Source organism: Octodon degus, unplaced genomic scaffold (genome assembly GCF_000260255.1).
Source record: "Octodon degus isolate 3935 unplaced genomic scaffold, OctDeg1.0 scaffold00034, whole genome shotgun sequence".
In the NCBI taxonomy this organism is placed as follows: domain Eukaryota; kingdom Metazoa; phylum Chordata; class Mammalia; order Rodentia; family Octodontidae; genus Octodon; species Octodon degus.
In genome coordinates, this window is record NW_004524610.1 from 2,028,112 (window position 1) to 2,045,506 (window position 17,395).

General features: G+C 49.1%; 1 protein-coding gene across 6 annotated transcripts in view; it reads right to left on the minus strand.

Annotated features, from left to right (window-relative positions):
• The window catches only part of Fam184a (family with sequence similarity 184 member A), a 67,688-nt gene extending 50,821 nt beyond the window's left edge, over nt 1-16,867 (minus strand). For 5 of the 6 annotated variants that reach the window (XM_023714240.1, XM_023714242.1, XM_023714239.1 and 2 more), the window contains exons 1-6: nt 16,016-16,744; nt 15,020-15,092; nt 13,305-13,486; nt 11,482-11,679; nt 9,208-9,330; nt 874-1,035 (exon numbers count right to left, since the gene is read on the minus strand). In XM_023714240.1, coding sequence (XP_023570008.1) covers nt 874-1,035; nt 9,208-9,330; nt 11,482-11,679; nt 13,305-13,486; nt 15,020-15,092; nt 16,016-16,669 — 1,392 coding nt within the window. In that variant the 5' untranslated portion in view covers nt 16,670-16,744. Of the gene's footprint in view, nt 1-873; nt 1,036-9,207; nt 9,331-11,481; nt 11,680-13,304; nt 13,487-15,019; nt 15,093-16,015 lie in introns of all 6 variants that reach the window. The other variant, XM_023714244.1, reaches the window with a different exon arrangement.
• Between the last annotated feature and the right edge of the window lie 528 nt (nt 16,868-17,395).

Here is a 17,395-nt window from a genome sequence, read left to right on the forward strand (position 1 = left end):
AATGTGTTAATTACTGAAACTGTCCTACCAATATGGTTTGAAACTGTCTCATTGCCATTTGTTTCTCAATAAAATTATGGGGAAGAGAAAAAAAAGAAAATGAGGTCCGGTTTACTCTGTCACACATTTGAAAATCAAAATGTAGCAATTCTAATACAATGTACGCACAAATGATGCCTGAGATAAAATGACTGGAATTACACAGGCAAGCAGACAAGCTGTGTTCACTAAAGTCCCTTGATTCCATGCTCCTGGACCATCACCAGTCCTGAGACAGAAATACCAATGAAGGCACAGCACAGTGAATCTTGCTCTGCTGCTAGGCATTGTACTGCTCCTGCCCTTCGTTGCGAGGCGCACAGGCTGCTGACCAGCGCTGCTCCTACGCAGATGGGGAAACCCTGGCCTGCCGTTCTCGGCAAGCAGGTGGGGTGGTCTGTGCAGTCGGGCCGCAGACCTGCTGGGCCATGGGGCGGGAAGCAGAGCCCGCCTGCAGCCTGCCCATCGAGGGGCTGGCTTGGGAGGGACGGTCCCCTCCTTTCTCAAAGTGAAGGACACATCTGCACACCGCTTATACAGCCCAACAGGTCTCCTCCTAGACTTGGCGTCCTCACCTCGTCCTACCGAGCCACAGCGAAGGGACGGGAGGACGCTGCAGGGACTGCAGGAGGGCAGACGGCCCTGGCAGCACCTCACTTTAGGCCTCCAGCTCCCAACCGGGGAGAACACACTCCTGCTGTGTACGTATACCTTGTCCGAGAGGCCTCAAACATGAACACGCTGTAGTACAAACGTGGTGCTTAGGAAGCTTGCAGCCAAGTGACCCACTGTGCCTTCTCTTGCTGGGGCGGCATGAACGCAAGCCGCAATCACCTCCACACTGGACAGCGCCTCCCGGGTCTCCCTGAGCCTCTCTTTGGTGGCTTCCAGCTCGCTCTGCAGCCTCTCCTGGGAGTCCTGGAGACTGGCGATGAGGCCCTCGGCCGAGCCCAGGCCCTGCTCGCTCTTCCGCACCAGGTCCTGGAGGCGGCTGACCTGCAACGGAGCAGAACACCCACCCACTCAGCGGACACAGGCCGGCCAGGCAGGTGGTCAGCCCCGCACTTCACCCGGCTTGCTTAGTCGCCTCGTTTCACCAGATTCTTTTCTATTTTTTAAAATTTAAATTGTAAAAAACAAAACAAAAATATTAGAAATTGTACAAAATTCCATTAAACAAAGTAATAGCAATCCAACAATGGTTGCCGTATTGCATGTTATCTTCAAATTAGTTTTTAGGTTACCAGATATAAACCTGCAAAATTGGTTAAAAACAGTTATAAGAAGTTAAAAAGAAAAATTAAGTAAAAATGAAAAAAATTTAAGCATTAACTGTTCCTTTCACAAGAGCAGAAACCAGCAGTACAATTCCCCAAGCTCTTCTGCAGACACACATGAATATATCTTCTCCCTTCTTTCTTTTGTGCTTTTCCTCATCCCAGTCTTTCCTTCCTACTGAACAGCTTCTTTCCCTTTGACAGTATTTATTGTACTTTTCAGATTTTATTTACCCTCTCAGGTTCTCACATTTGTGAGACAATACAACTTTGCACATGTGGGTCTGACTTATTTCACTTACCAGTATGGTCTCTAGTTATACCATTTACCTATAAAAGCTTTGAATTTATATTTTTTATACCTGAATAATACTCCGTTGTGTAGAAATACCATATCTTTTTTTATCCATTCCTCAGTTGATGGACATTTGGGTTGTTTCCTAGTTTTAGCAAGGACAAATGGTGCTGCTATAAACATGGGTGCACATACATCGTTGTGGTATGATGACTTCAGTTCTTTCGGAAAGATGCCCAGGAGGGACAGCTGACTGGAGTGAAACCTGCAGTCCTAGCTGGATTCTTTCCTGAAGTGTTGGGAAGACACTCCCAAATAGTCACAACCTTCTTCATCTGTTGTTTTGTGAAAAGACCTCCATTTGTATGGTTTTCCCTTTTGGGCAGGGAACAATGTGGAGAAAAAGCCTACATCTCTCAAGTTCTTAGTTTAAAGAGAATTCCTGGTTCTATCATAAAAGATCTCTGAAAAAAGGAATTGAAGCAGGATAAAGATTGACAAAATTCAGATGACAATATTTTAAACCACTCTTTAAAACTGCATAATTTACATTTCACTCCAGTCCAGTTCTGCTATTTACAGAAGTAATACATATAAACTAACACATATGGACAAGCTGTTAAATGTACCCTGTAGCAGCAGCTGTGATTTCTGTTTCCAAATAAAATCTCTCTCATGAAGTCTTTAGAGAGTTTAATAGAGTCTGAAAATTAGGAGCAAAAGAACAATCTATTGATTAGCAGTGTGCTTACTTCCTAATTATAAGAACAGAAATCCACAAATAAAATACTTCAAATTATATATGAAAATACTACTACGTATTTCATTTTTTAAAAACACCATGCTTGTAAAAATTTTACAAAGATTGATAACTTGAAATAATACCCAGTATTTCTCCTTATAAATACAGACATTACAAAGAAAACCATGAAAAATCTCATACATGTACATACCAGTATGTGTGCTGAAAAATTATGGGATTGGTTATATATCCATCTAATGTCTCTAGTGGATACTAAATGATTTGAATAGCTTCCTGTTTTGTTTCTTTTTTCTGTGCTTTTGTTTTCACAGCAAAATGATTACCTGTCTCTATTTATTTTTTTTATTTATTTTTGTGCAGGGTCTCACTAGGCAGCACGGACTTATAGTGGTCCTGTCTTCATCCTCCCTAGTGCTGGGATTAGAGGCAAGCACGCCCATGCTCGCACTCCACGGCAGCTCAGTGGCCTGGAGACGGGGTCAGCAGGCAGGTGGTGCCAGGAATCGAACCCTGGCTCCTGAGCTTAGTCCGCTGGGCTATCTCACTGGCCCTGATTACCTGTTTCTTAATAGTATTATAAATGTCACTCATTAAATCCTCTAGGTCTAGTGCCTCTCTAAAATACATGTCAGATTACTTTCTTGTGGGGTTGTAATTGGTTTGGTTGGGCTGTTCAAATACTTTGAGTCACTATAAAACTGAAAAATTTTATAGAAAGACACCTGTTTTCCCAATTTAAAAATTACTGGCATATTCACACACAGCATTCACTTCTGATACTTTAAAATTGCACCCGTCCCTATTCTAATGGCCTTTGTCTATTTCCTCAGTCCTAGCTGCCCTACTATTTGCATTCATCTGTCCTGCCAACGTGTACCAAGCCGTGAATGAACGCCTGTGGGGACAGCAGCTGCAGGAGCACTGAATCTTACTTCAAGTCCAGGGTTTGCCACTGTAAGACAGGAGTTACCGGACTATACAGTACTGGATATGCAAGAAAAAATACTTTACCAGAAAAGATACCAAGTATCAATAAGAGAAGAAGAACCATACTTAACTAGAAAAAATATTCTTCTACAATCCAGAAATTTTTCAGAAGACTGTGAGTTGTACGTATACATGAAAAAAAGTGTAAAAAAAACCAGTATTCTAGCTCAGTAGAAAAAGCACTTGCCTGACAAGCACAAGGGCCTGAGTTCAATCCCCAGTTCTGCCAAAAACAAAACAAAACAAAACCAAAAAACAGTATTCTAATTACCACATAGAGAATTGGGGAGTATATTAAAAAAACTAAAAATCTAATTCACGACAGACTAATTTAAATGGGCAAAATCTTTCAATTTCTGCACAACACAATAAAAAAATAAAAAGCAAGTTAGTGACAAACATAATTTTTTGAAATGTAATAAAAACAGAATGTGTAGAAAACGTCTATTGTCTGCGAATATCAAAACTTCCTTTCGGCATTTGGGTGCTGAACCCCCTCCTTGGAGGCCCCCGTGTGGTCTCGGCAGAGGTGTGAACCAACGCCTCGGGCTGTGGGCCACCAGAATGACCTAGGAGCAGACGTGGATTAGACTGCTCTCTGCACAGCGCTCTCGGGACTCCAAAGGAGCTGCCACGAGCCCATAGGTGGCACCCGTAATCCCAGCCCTCCTGGGGCTCAGGCAGGAAGATCACACGTGGGCCCGGCCTGGGGACTGGGTGACTCGGCGAGGTCTATCTCAGCGGAGGCCGGCCGCCAAAGGCCTCAGGTCCCACCTGGAGGTCACCACGGAGGGCGATCTTTTTCCAATAGCACCTGCATCTCAAGGAATGTGTGAACACAAAGAAAAAAATCCGACTAAAGGAGAAAAAAGAAACTTAGCTCCAGCATGGCTAAGTCAGCTCCAAACCCAGCGCGCTGATTCTAGCGTCCGCCACATGTGCCAGCCAGGTTGAGATGGAGTCCTGTGCCTGTCCTAGAAATGGGCGCTCAGATCAGCGTTCCTTCAGGGCGCCAGCAGGCACGGGGGAAGCAGGAACACCTGGAAGTCCACCCGGAGGCCCACCCTGGCAGCACCTCACAGGGCGGGCGCCCCAGGCAGGCACCCACCTCCCCCAGCACAGGCATCCCCTCCCCCTCACCTGGCTAACATCCGCCTCTCCCCAAGGCTCCCTGCTGGGGTCACGCACTCGCAGAGGAGCAGAGCACTGTGGCCAAAACTCAGCCAGAAACTCCCCTCCCAGACTCAGATTCTGGCTTTGCAGCTGAGACTTGGAGAGCCAGATTTAAAGGATGAGCTGTGGCCGGGGCCTGGACCCCTGCCGCTGCCCGGGCTCCACAGGCCTGGCATTCGTCTAAGCCTTCCCAGCCACATCTGCACCTTGGGGAACCTGCTGGGGCGTCAGTACTCGCTCCTGGGCTCTCCTCATGCCCGCTGTGCCCAGCACAGGGCTGAATACCTCAGTCACTCAATACTTAGTGGAATTACAGAGGAATACAGAGGAATGAGCTCAGTACCGCAAAAGGCTCACAAACGTCACATGCCATGGCAAAAGAGAAATAAAATTGATCTTATTTATTTATTTATTTATTTTTGGCGGAACTGGGGATTGAACTCAGATCCTTGCGTTTGCCAGTCAAGCGCTTATCCTACTGAGCCATCTCCCCGGCCTCCAAAAATAGGTCTTTTTTTTGTTTGCAGAACCGGGGATTGAACTCAGGCCCTTGCGCTTGCCAGGGAAGCACTTATTCTGCTGAGCCATCTCCCCAGCCCCTTTAAAACTGACCTCTGCGTGGGCCCCAGTGCTGTCAATCTGTTGACCTGGTGCTGTAGCAGAGCAGCTCTGAGCTCGGGCAGGCCTCGCCCTGGGCACGGCAAACCTGACACTCAGAAGCAGGAGGCATCTACACAGGTGAGAAAGAGATTCTTTGCTTGCAGGCAGAGAAGGTTCGTGGAACACAGTTTGGTGGAAGTTTATGTTGCTCTCAATGTCTATACTCTTCAGAGTGCTGGAAGAGGTGGATTAAACACACACGAGTGCTCAGTCAAGGCTGGACTGGCACTCCCAGTTCTCAAGTGACAGTGAGGCTGGCACTGTCTTTTCATGTTCTTCTCCAGCCTATGCAAACAAACTGGAGTGTCTTTTCTTACTGTTCTGAAAACATTCTTACAGCATCAGAGACAGGAATTCTTTGTTGGTCATCAAATTTATCAAGCGCTAACTCCATCGCCCCAGCTGTTTTCCTCGGTTTAATTTTGCTTATGGCATGTTTTGATCTGTATAAGCTGTGACTATACAAATACTCTGTTTTTAATCAAGATTTTGGTGTCATTTTCAAAAGGCTATCTTTGCTCCAAGGCATGCAATTTGTATTTTCATATTTTATTGCATCCATACATGATTTCATACTGTACTTCAACCATTGGCACAGCTTTTTGACACTGAGGGTGGAGAGGGGATCCAAATTCCCTGTTCAACCCATTGGTTCACACACAGCCTCCAAGGAGCAGCGCCATACACCACTGCTCAGACGAAACCCACTAAACCCCGCTTCTGCCTTCTCTACTGAAACTGGAAGGGTCCTCAGGGCCTCCTGCTGTACAGCCACGCACCCTCTGCAGCTCACTCTCACTACTGCCGGCAGCCTGCATGTCTGAGGAGACCCCATAGCCAAACAACTCAAGGTCTTGCCCTTCTCGTGTATCCTCTACTTGTAATTCCTACTGCTCAATAGGTGCTTCGTTATCTGTCCAAATCCCTGGGCTATATACCACAGTCATTTCCTACCCTTCCCCACATAAAGTCCTGCACATTTTTTATCTTGAAATAGTCTTCTTCATTCGCAGTTTTACTTCCAAATCAGAATGCCAGTAATTTCTTGCCTGGACTAATGTGCTAGCATCTTATGCCATCCGTCTAACTAATAATTTTCCTAGTGTAAGACAGTCATTTTCTAAGAAGATCATGTGATGGTGTCAAGGAGACCAAGTCTCCAGCTCTGTGACAGCACAGGAGCCCCTCCCACCTGGCTTCCACATCCTTCCTGTTGCATATCCTGCCCAGTCCCAGAGTATGCAATGGCCAGGTGCCGCAGCTCTCATCAAGGTCAACTGTCTCCACAGAGCACGTGGCAGTTATCTAGAGATGAGGAGGGATGCACACTCCTGGCATGGAACAGGGAGAGCTAAGGATACAACTACACAGCCTAAGCAATCAGCCAGCCTGAAACTGGAGGTCATGCTGAGGAACAGAGATCCCAGGTAGTGAGCCAGAGCTCTGTGCCCTTCACCGAGACATGGACTTTGTTTACTAAAATGCCTGCACTTACGCTAGTCCTCAAACCCACAGTAACTTCTGCCATGTCTACAGCAGATAACCTGACACCCATCTTTCAAGGATGATCCCCCACATCACATTTCTGAATTCCTGTGTCACACGGTATCATTTCCTGACACACTGTTCCGTAGTCTTCAGAACTTTTATGAACCCTATGGTCAGAAAATCACCCCTTCTTCTGAACTCCTCAAAGACATTTAGCACTGAACCCTAACAGCCACCACGGACTATGAGTTTCTTGACATCTTGCTAACGGTGTTCCCCTACTTAGAAGGTGCCACATGAAAGTCAAGAGATGTTTCATAAGAAAATACGCAAACACCTCTGATGTCACCAGCATCCAGTTCCAATTTTTCTGGAGACAGATCCAGTAATAAGCAGTAAAGGTTTCAAAATCCATTCATACCCTCTGACCTAGCAATTTCATTTAGATGGAAGAACTAGAGGGAAAGAACATACTGTCTTTTTCTCTTCTTTTCTTTTTTGGTGGAACTGGGGACTGAACTCAGGCCCTTGCGCTTGCCAGGGAAGCGCTTATTCTACTGAGCCATCTCCCCGGCCCCTTTTTTCTTTCTTTCTTTCTTTCTTTCTTTCTTTCTTTCTTTCTTTCTTTCTTTCTTTCTTTCTTAATGGCAGAAGCAATGAAAATATTGTTTAAAAAAATTAACAAAAATATTTACACCCTGGTAATTTATCCATTCCCCAGGGAAAACTTCATCCGGTGAGCCGCACCAAACAGGAGCCTCTGCGGTTCTCCTGCCCCACTCAGGCTCCGAGGTCTGGGATTATGGGCTTGCGCCACCAGGCCTGGCCCACACAATTTCTAACAGTGGCGCTGAGATAAAAATGATTTTCAAACTCACACGAGTCTTCTGGGAGCAGAAGAGAGTGTGTGTCCTGCCTCACTGCGCGAGGCTGATGTGACCTTTACCTGCACAGCAGGTTGGGAAAGAGTGAAGACGGAAAAGGACTAGGCAAGCTCACTCCGCTGCAGGTTCCACAGACGCAGCGGACACGAGCGGGCTGCACCCAAAACACGAAGAAGATGGCACACACAGCCAGAACCTGCTCAGGGCTGACTCAGCATCAAGAAACTGACTAATATAAGGCAGCACATGAACAAATCAAAGGAAAAAAGTTTCCTAACAGATACGAAAAGCTTCACATCTCTTCATAACTTTTTGAAGTGTGGAAATAAAAAGATTCCCCTGAACGGAGCAGGCGTGCACAAGCAGAACGCCAGAGCAGCACGCTGACACACTGGCCGGCATTAGAAGGGAAGGCAGGGCAGAGAGCGTACGACCTCTGGAGGTCGACCTCTGGTTAGCAAAGACAACCAGAGGAGAGCTGTCCCTAGCCCAAGGCACGGCGGCAGGCAGCCTCCAGGGGAGCCCATCTCCACAGCGCCAGCACACTGGCAGGGTGCTGACATGTAACTGAAAAGGTGGCCTCCAGGCACGCTCTCCCCAGGACAATGCAGCAGGCCGGGCTGGCTGGAGGGACGCTTCAGCAGTGTCACTAGAGACTCCCTGAGGGACCCACACAGGAAGCACAGATGGCCACGCAGGACGGTGGTCTGTGCGTGGCAGGCACATCTGAAGCCCCGGGAACTTCCCGGGCAGCCCAGACAGGCTGGGCCGGGGCAGGGGCAGCTCAGTCCCTGCCCCTCCTGGGAAGTGTACAAAAGCACTGGCGTCTGCGCCGGTTTCCCTAGACAGGAGCAGTGGTGAGGACACAGGGCTCAGAGGCAGGAAAAGCCGACGAGACAGGAAGCGCCAAGCCAAGAACCCAGCCTGAGGAGGATGCCCAACAGCTGCGGGAAGGACGAGCAGGAGCAAAGACCAAAGGCGGGGAAGAGAGCAGAAGCAGGGGCTCACCTAGCACCCAGCCTTGACGGGCCGGCGGGAAGGCACCCCGGCAACACCGGCAACACCGGCAACACCGTCCGAAAATGACACAGCTGTTGTGTGTACTTCGCTCACAAAGTTTTGTGCTACAATATTCTTAAGATTTTCTTTTCCATGCTAAATATTTTCATTAGAATTTAAAATTTATTTTATATGGCACTATCTAGAACTATTTCTTCTTTAAAAAGGAGATGACCCAGGTGCGGGGCACATGCCTATAAACCCAGCCCTTGGGAGGGAAGGCTAGCCGGGGCTACATAATGGAATTCAAGGTCAGCTTGCACTCTGTAGTGAGAACCTGTTAAAAAAAAAAAAAAAGCGGGGGGAGAGGCAAAGTGTACAAAAGACAACACTAATATTTTACGAAAGAGCAAAGATACCATCTCTGCTTTCTTTCCAACAAGGTGATATTTTCTGTTTTGTTGTCCCCACAAAAACATCTTGGATTAATGATTTCAGTGTATATTTTACCTTCTGGGATAGAACCAAAGTGTTACGAGAAACATCACATCAATCAGAGTGTCTCCCATGACCGCGGCAGTGCCACGGGAGAAGCCCTGGACCAACCGCGGCTCGCAGGCGAGAGGCGGGAACAGCGCTTGCCTCCTGAGTGGCCGTGCTCAGCTTGGCTTCCAGCGCCTCCTTCTGGTCTTCCAGCTCCCGCTGAAGCTGATTCTTATCCTCTTCCAGGGCCAGCTTCTCCTTTTTATGCTGCTCTTCCAGTTCCTCAGAAAAAAGAATTTTAAAACATTAACAGGGTTGCAGACTTTATCCCACCCATTCCCTGGTGCTGTGGTGTGCACTCTGCCCTCACCCTGCATGGTGCCGGGGCCAAGAGTGACGACGCAGCACTCAGGCGGTGGAGCTATCGCACAACTGCCTTCAAGCAGCGTGAACACAGGCTGGTCCAGGCCATGCCACGGCTGAGGCGCCGTACAGCAAGCCTCCGCTCATGCGTGCTTCTGTCGCAAAGAATCTGGTTCTCAAGCACAAGAGTTCTGGACAACTTTGCTTCTGTTCACGAACTCCACATCACGTTACCAACTCGGCCACAGCCATCTTCACACACACACACAGATGCAGCAGTCTTCCCCAAACTCATGCAACCAATTAAGTTTATCAATCAAAGCACCATTGTACAGAAAAGTGGAATGTAGATAATTTGGCAAGATAAACAAAAGGTAAATATAAGGAAAACATTCTAATTTTATTGAACTAAAAATTCTGTATTTACATAAAAAATAAAATTCAGAATTCTAGAATTCAGGTGTAGCAGAAAAATGCCTAAAAATGAAAGACAAGTGAACTGCATGACCAGTAAGGTCAGTGTTTACTGCAGACCACTTACTGTTCGTTAGCATCCTGCTTAACAGTTGGGATGCAGAGGGAGTGAGACAGCTTGTCACCCTGGATATCCAGCAGCTGAAGGACATTCCCTAAGGCAGGAGCCCTGCCTGGCAGGGGGCAGTGTGAGGTCCAGCTCAGTGGGGGCCTCAGGGAAGGCGCTTGGAGGTCTACTCGTCAGGCCTGCGCTAGGGAGCCAGGGTGCAGCAGCAGCTTTGTGCTCCTGGTCCAAGGCCAGGGTCCTGCCAGAGAGATCTGCACACGCTCACACACAGGAAGCCAAGGCAGCTAGGCCTCTGTGCTCTGGGAAGAGATCTTCAGAGATGTGTGTGGGCTAAGAGGTTCTTAGGTGGCTTAAAAATTAAAGTGCAGTGGTGTGAAGGGATGATTCAGAATAATGAGGCAGAAACGATACTGATGGGAGAAAGCCACCTTGAGCTTCACCCTGGGACTTGCCCTAGAGAACAAGGAAGGCTAAAAGCAGGGCACCCGCACCTCGAAAGTCCCAGGATAAACAAGGCCACAGTAAATGGGTGCTGCACAAATAAAAACAGCGACAACAAAAGGCAGCCAGGAGAGCAGTGACAGAGCTGCAGTGGCTCTCGTGGCCTCATCTGTGACCCTGGACACACTGCCTCTGTCTTAGGGTGCCCCAGAGCAAGAGCAGGGCCCCAGGACAGTGAGACGCTGCGCCCTTCTGGGAATACTCGCACTGAGTTCCCAACAAACTGGCCCTTCGGACAGAGGCTCACTGGGATTTTTGTTAAGTTTAGGTCTTACATGTTTCCCAACTAGCTGTGTCACAAAGGGAAGGAACCTGAGAAAGATCTGTCACATGCTGTCTCCTCACTTGTCAGGCTGGTGGCCCTGTGTGAACTGTGGAGGTCTGCAGGTTTATTAAGCCTATGTGGCCACCGCAGAATACATCGGTCTTCAGGTACGAGTGGTCAGCACAAAGTGCACGTGCAGGGGTCCCAAGCCAGGGGTGCCAGCCAGGGAGCCAGACACACAGCAGCGGCCTTGCTGATGCCCCTGCAAGTTGTGCAAGCTGCACACGCCCCAGCACACCTTGTCCTGGGGAAGACGGCCTTGTGGCCAGATGGGCAGTCCTGGCTATACTAGGGAGAAGGCATGTGTGTGGCCCGCTTGGGAAGCACTGGCCCTGGGGTAGGAGACAGCAGCAACTGCCGTCTATTTCCAGCGTCTTCGAGGCCCTGCACTTCCCCTCACATGTAGAAGCTGGCTGAGGGGATCTCGGGCTGCGGCCAGGAGGCCTGAGGCTGCCTCGTGGCACTTGCTGCAGAGTCCACGTGAAGCCCTCCTGGGGAAGAGAACTAACAGCTGCGTCACCTGGCTGAAGCTTCCTGAGCAGTGGGCCACTGGCTGACTCACAGCTGCCCCTGCACACCACACCCAAGTCAGGGCCCGTGCACAGGCAGCTGGCCACGGCTTCCACCATGGCTACGGGACAGGAGCTGCGGCAGGCAACGCTGCCTCCACTGTGCGGCCCTGCCGCAGCCCAGGCTCACTCACCACTCGCAGAGCTTCTGTGTCTCGGGCCGCACCGCTGTGCACAGCCTCCACCGCCGCACGGTGCTTCCCGGCCAGTTCCTCCAGGGCCCGAGAGTGGGCTTCCGTGAGCCGGGTCACCTCCCCTTCCAATCTGTTCTGCAGGGCTTGAAGCTCCACTTCATAATGTTCTTGCTGAGCTCTCTTTGCTTCGTTTACTTTCTTGAATTAAAACAACAATCAATTATTTCCTCACGAGCATGCCTAGGATCTGAACATCATGAAAACGTGCAAGCAAGCGTGACCTAGACTTAGAAGCGTAAAAACGCACCACTGATCTTCTCCAAAGCAGAGGCAGAGGGCCTGCCCCTTAGCTCAGTTCTTTTTGGCAGAACCAGGAATTGAACTCAGGTCCTTGTGCTTGCCAGGGAAGTGCTTATTCCACTGAGCCATCTCCCTGCCCCTTAGCTCAGTTCTTTAAGTGCCTGCTTCAACAAAGCAGAGGCAGATCCAAAATACAATGTTTTAGATCTAGAAGCGGACCACTGTTAGGTGAAAACCAAATGTAAGCAAGCGTATCTGCAGATTACAGAGGCGGGATCGCCTGCGCAAGGGAGCAGGGCGCCACATGGCCTCCAGTCCTCACCCAAGAGGTACCATGCGATGCGACTCTGGGTGCCCGCTATGTGCCTTTCAAGCGTCTGTGGCAGTGTAGCCTTAGAAGTTCCAAAAAAGAGGTCCCTGTGTCTGAGAGCACAGGAAGGGACTAACCAGGTGGGCGGGAAAGGTGTCTGTAGGTGGGTGCCAGGGGAGCCTGGGAAAACACCCCAGCTGCTGACCTGCTGACCGCCATTCTCCCATTTGGTTTTCATGATAAGCCCACAAGACAGCCAAAGGCGAGGACATGCCAAACGAGGCCTGCCACCAAGAGCTGGACTCTGGCCTAGCTTCATGAAAGGTGGAAGAAGCTAAGTAGCTCAGTGGCCAAGTTCAGGGACGTGGGGGGTTCACAGGGCCACAGGGCACAGGGTGGGTGCGGGGGTGCCCCTGTGAGACACTAAGGACTGCAGTCCTCAGTTACTGCAACTGGAGTTACATATTTTTTAAAACAGTGTGTGAGGCCAGTGGGCTGGCCACAGGCTGCGAGCACAGCTAGGATGCGAAAGCCGTAGCCCCAGCGAGCAGCGGCAGGCCTGTGCGTGCTACAGAGAGGGGCATGGAACGAGAGTGCGCACAGACTATGGGCTCAGGAACAGGGAAGGGAGCTAGGGAAACAGAACCAAGAGGGATTCCTGGTACGGGCTGAAATGACAAGTGAGAGAAGGAGGCGCTGAGCATGCCGACTGGCCAGTGTCACGTCCAGTGGAACGCCGGCTCTGACGCGGACACTGATCCAGGAAGAACCACTACAGCATGGGACCGGAGGGGACAGCAACGGGGAGCAGATGAAGCCCTGCATGCTCAGTGCCAATGGAACTGCTGAGGAGGGAAATGTTCAAACAAGGCGCTGGGGCCAGGAAGGTGCGAGGAGAACAGCAGGGAATGCGGGCCTGGAGCAGTGGGACCCCGCAACCCAGGCGTGGGTGTCCAGGGAGGGGAGAGCCGCCAGCCAGCACTCTGGAGCACGCTGAGGTTCCTTCTGCTTCCATGTTATGGTCTTTCCCCACATGTGAGCACGCCCACCACGACATCATCTAGACTGGCGCCCTCCAGGGCTGGGGCCGAGGTGTCACTATGGAGGTGTCACTGAGGAGCGTGGAGCGAGCGCACTCGCCAAGCGCTCCCGTCTGCGACAGCGAGGCAAGTGGCACTCCCTCCCCTTCCCGGGCGGCCATACTGCTGCCCACCTTCTCCAGCTGCAGAGTCTGCAGCTTCTGCTCTTCATCCAGACTCTGCGTTCTGCTCTGCAAGAAAGCTCTCTCCTCTTCAAGCTGAGACAGTCTCTCATGGGCCCTTGATTTTTCTGATTCTAAGTCTTTAATTGTAACTTCCTGGGTCATTTGAGTTGCTTGAAGGATTCCGATAAGACCTAGCGAGCAAAGAAAACCCTTTCATTGCTGAATCGGCAGCACCAGGACATCAAACAGTTCAACAACATACGGTACGTCACACCTCAGTCACACCCAAGTGGCCTCTATGCACACATTTTTATTTCATTTCACTGTATAAGATGTAAATATTCCACGGGACTACTACTTTTCCAATTACTAAGTCCATATATACATTGCTAACATTGCTAGAACATTCTGCTTTTTTTATTTTCAAGCATTTTAAGAGACAAATTGAAGTAGCAGCAACTCCTTGGTGGTATACAAAGTCCTCTGTGAGGAACACAAGAGACCGACTAAGGGAAGGCGCTGGCTGATGCGTCACAGCAAAAAGGAGTAATTTTCTCAGTTTTAATCTTAGCAGAGAGAAAAATTTCTGTATGCAGCAAACGAAGGTGGTATCCAGCAGTTCAGATGAAACCAAATTTGATGCAGAATGGGAACAGGTAAGGACAGCAAGGCTTTGAGAGAGGAAAGAAACGGCGCAGGAACGGGTGGGGAAGGTGGAGGGAAACGAGAGTGGGGTTGAGGGGTGGGCGGGCAGAGAGCCTCTCAGGACCAGGGCTCCAGCAGGCTCCAGCGCCCTGAGACTCAGGTCAGAACTCTGGGGCGGGGCCACCCCTCCAGGCCGTGCCCTGAGAGCTGAAGGTCCAGCTCTGCGGAAGGAGCGCAGCCCTCCCCAGCAAGCCCACCAGACTGAGAACAATCCCCACGTGAGCAGGTGCACCAGGCCCTCAGAGGGGATCCGAGTCCAGAGCGGCCCCTCAGGGGCAGCCCCTTCCCTGGGAGGACCGTGCAAGGGCACCGGCCACCTCAGAACTAAGGCTCGGAACAGGCTTTAGCCCCCTGCAGGGCTCCCCTGCCCAGCCAGCGGAAATACCCTCAGAGGCTGCCTTCTGAAGGGCAACACCCCTGAACCCTTTCATTATTCTTTTACTGATTCATTGATGTTTTATCTAATTCTTAACTTTTTATGAAAATATATTCCTAGAAAAAAACAAGTCATCATTTGCTTCTTCTGGTTAATTAGTAAGATATTCTAGTTCTTCAACATATTTATATTCAAGTGATTTATGGGGAAATGGGAGTTGAACCTGATATGCAGCTGAGGCTGGCCTGGAACTCCTGATCCTCCTGCCCCGGCCGTCTAAGTGGTGGGATTACAGGTTTGCACCACCATGCGTGGCTACTGTCCAAAAATTTTTTAAATAACAGAAAAAAATTAAAATTAGCCATGGCATGGGATGCGAAAGCAGGAGGACTGCTATGATCTTGAGGCCAGCCTCAACTGCATAGTTAAGCCCTATCTGAAAAAGAGAAAGAAAGAAAAAAGGAGAGAAATTTTAGATCAGAAGAAATTTTTAAGCATTTAAATTTGTCTTGGGTGGACAAGAAACTGTTGGTCTCAGCTGGACATTATACCATACAATACAGACAGACAGACAGACAGACAGACAGACAGACAGACAGCTTCAAGAACTGGGGCTGAGGCTTGCTGTTGCGAGTGTGCTCACTTTCCACTTGCTTGTGCTTGCTTAGTAAGGCCGCTTCTCCCTCTTTGGCATCATCAAGCTGTTTCTGAAGTACCTGGGAAAGATTAAGCAGCCACTATCACAATGCAAGAATGACAGCAAGCTACGTGATGCAAGTTACAAGCACCAGCGGCGTCTTACGAGACGCCCTACTTAATTGTAACTAACCTGGTATTGGCCAAGTACTGCGACACTGGACAGTGTCCTCACAGGCCGCCAGAGCTCATCAGGAAACTTTTCTTCCTTTCCTACTCTAACACCACACAGATATTTAAAACAAAACTTGCAAAGGCTTTTAGTTTTTCTCAGACTTGTGCCATGCCTTTATTAAATTCTGTATAAAAAGCAATCACTTTTGCTCAATGTCTAAACATGTCTAATGGGCAGCCCACTATGAATTGAAGGAAAAATCATGATTAAGCCCTAAGCAAAATATTTTAAATCCCTCAAACCACTTACAGAAAATATCAGTGTGTTATTCAAATAAAATCCTTTCTTCTGGAATGACTTTTAGGCCCTTGATATCTGAAATTCTGCTAATAGGTACAGGGTAATAAAAATTACCCTTCACTGATTTTTTTTCTTTCTTTCTTTCTTTTTTTTTTTTTTTTGTATTTTAGGGAAGGGTCTACAGGGCATTCAGGGTCTCATTACTAGATCAGAGTGATATGCCTGTTCACAGCCTCCCAAGAGCTGGGATTACAGGGGCACACCATCATGCCCAGTCTCAGTCGCCATCTCAGCAGGCCCGGGGGGAGGCAGCATGGCAGGCCCAGGGATTGAACTCCGGCCCCTGTGCCTGCCTGTAGACACTTTGTATTCTGCTGAGCTATTTGGCTGGCCCTGCTTTTTCTTGCACAGAAGAAGGCAAATGGGTGGTGGGGATGGTAAGAGGCCAGAACCCTAAAAAGCGACCCTAAGCCAGCCGGGATCCCCAAGGCGGAGCAGAGGAAACCCCTGCCCCTCCTCCCGACCCACCTGAGCGTTGTTCTCTGCTGTGGCAAGTGCTGTCTGAAGCCTCTGGCATTTGTCAAGAAGGCTGCTGGCTTCGTCCTGCACCCTCTGCAACTCTGTCTTTAATTTTCCTATGGTTTTCCGTAAAATTGCTTCCTGTCCCTGAAATTCTTTTCGAAGATCAGCTTCCTTTTCTTTGCTGGCCTGCAGGCTTTCTGCTGTGAAAAGCTGTGACCTTTTCAAAGTGTCCAGCTCACGCTCATAAAAGCACTGTGCTTTATTCAGCTTGCCTTCGTACTCCTCCACCAGCTTTCTCTTCTCAAGCCTGAGCTCCTCCAGGCTTCGGTTTAAGGCCTCCACCTCCCTCCTGTGCAGCTCCTCCGCCTTCTCCTGCCCTTTGCTCATGGAGGCACTGTGATCCTGCTGCGATTTCAGCAGCTCCTGCATCTCCCGGCGGTGAGCGGCGCGCAGATCGTCCAGGGCCAGCCGTTTGTCCGTCTCGAACTGCACCTGGAGTTGCGCAAAGGCCCGTAACCTTTCTTCAAATTTCCTTCTGATCTCCTCAACCTCTCTGGACATGGTCACTATGCGCTGGACGTGCTGGGCTTCTGCACAGAGCTGCGTGTCCTCGACCCTGTGCTTGTAGGCTTCAAACTCCGTCAAAGCCTGCTGCTTCATTTTCACGTGGTCTTCCAAGGAGGCTTCTAGAACTTGGATCTTTCTCTTGAGGTCAAGCTCCTCTGTGACTCTGCTTTTATACTGCAGTATTTTCTCTCTTGTTTCGGACAGTATTTGTTGGATTTCTTCCTCATGTGCATCTTTGAGGGCTTGAATTGCAGATTCATGCTCGTCATTTTTAGTGTTCAAAGCATATATTACCTGCATGGTTTTGAAGAAGAGAGAAGAACTGAATACACCATATGCATTTGCAACTTGAGGATAATTCTTTCATTTGGATTTTTTCTTTCTCTCAGGACCTTGCACTTGCCAGGCAGGTATATGTGCCCCTGAGCTACACCCCCTGTCCCTGGCCTGACACTTTTTCTGCATGCATAATACTGGCTAGGACACATTTCAAATATGAAGCTTCACACAACTGTTTTTATACTGTAATTTGTTCAGCACATTTCTATTTTAGCACAAACTTTTAAATTATGTCATTAAAACATTCAAAAATAAGAAAGTTGTATGACAAGAGAGAGAAGGAAAGGGGACAGACAAGCCTACCTGGCCAAAAAGAACTGCATGGGCCCACCAGCCTCCCGACTGAGGAATCAGCAAAGTGCTCGTGGTCAGCTGTGGGCCTGCGAGGTATCCTGGAAAGAGGCTTTGCCAAGCGGATGCTCTGGCCTTCCATCTCCCCCACAGCCTCCTTTACCAGTATAATGTACTATTTAAATATTT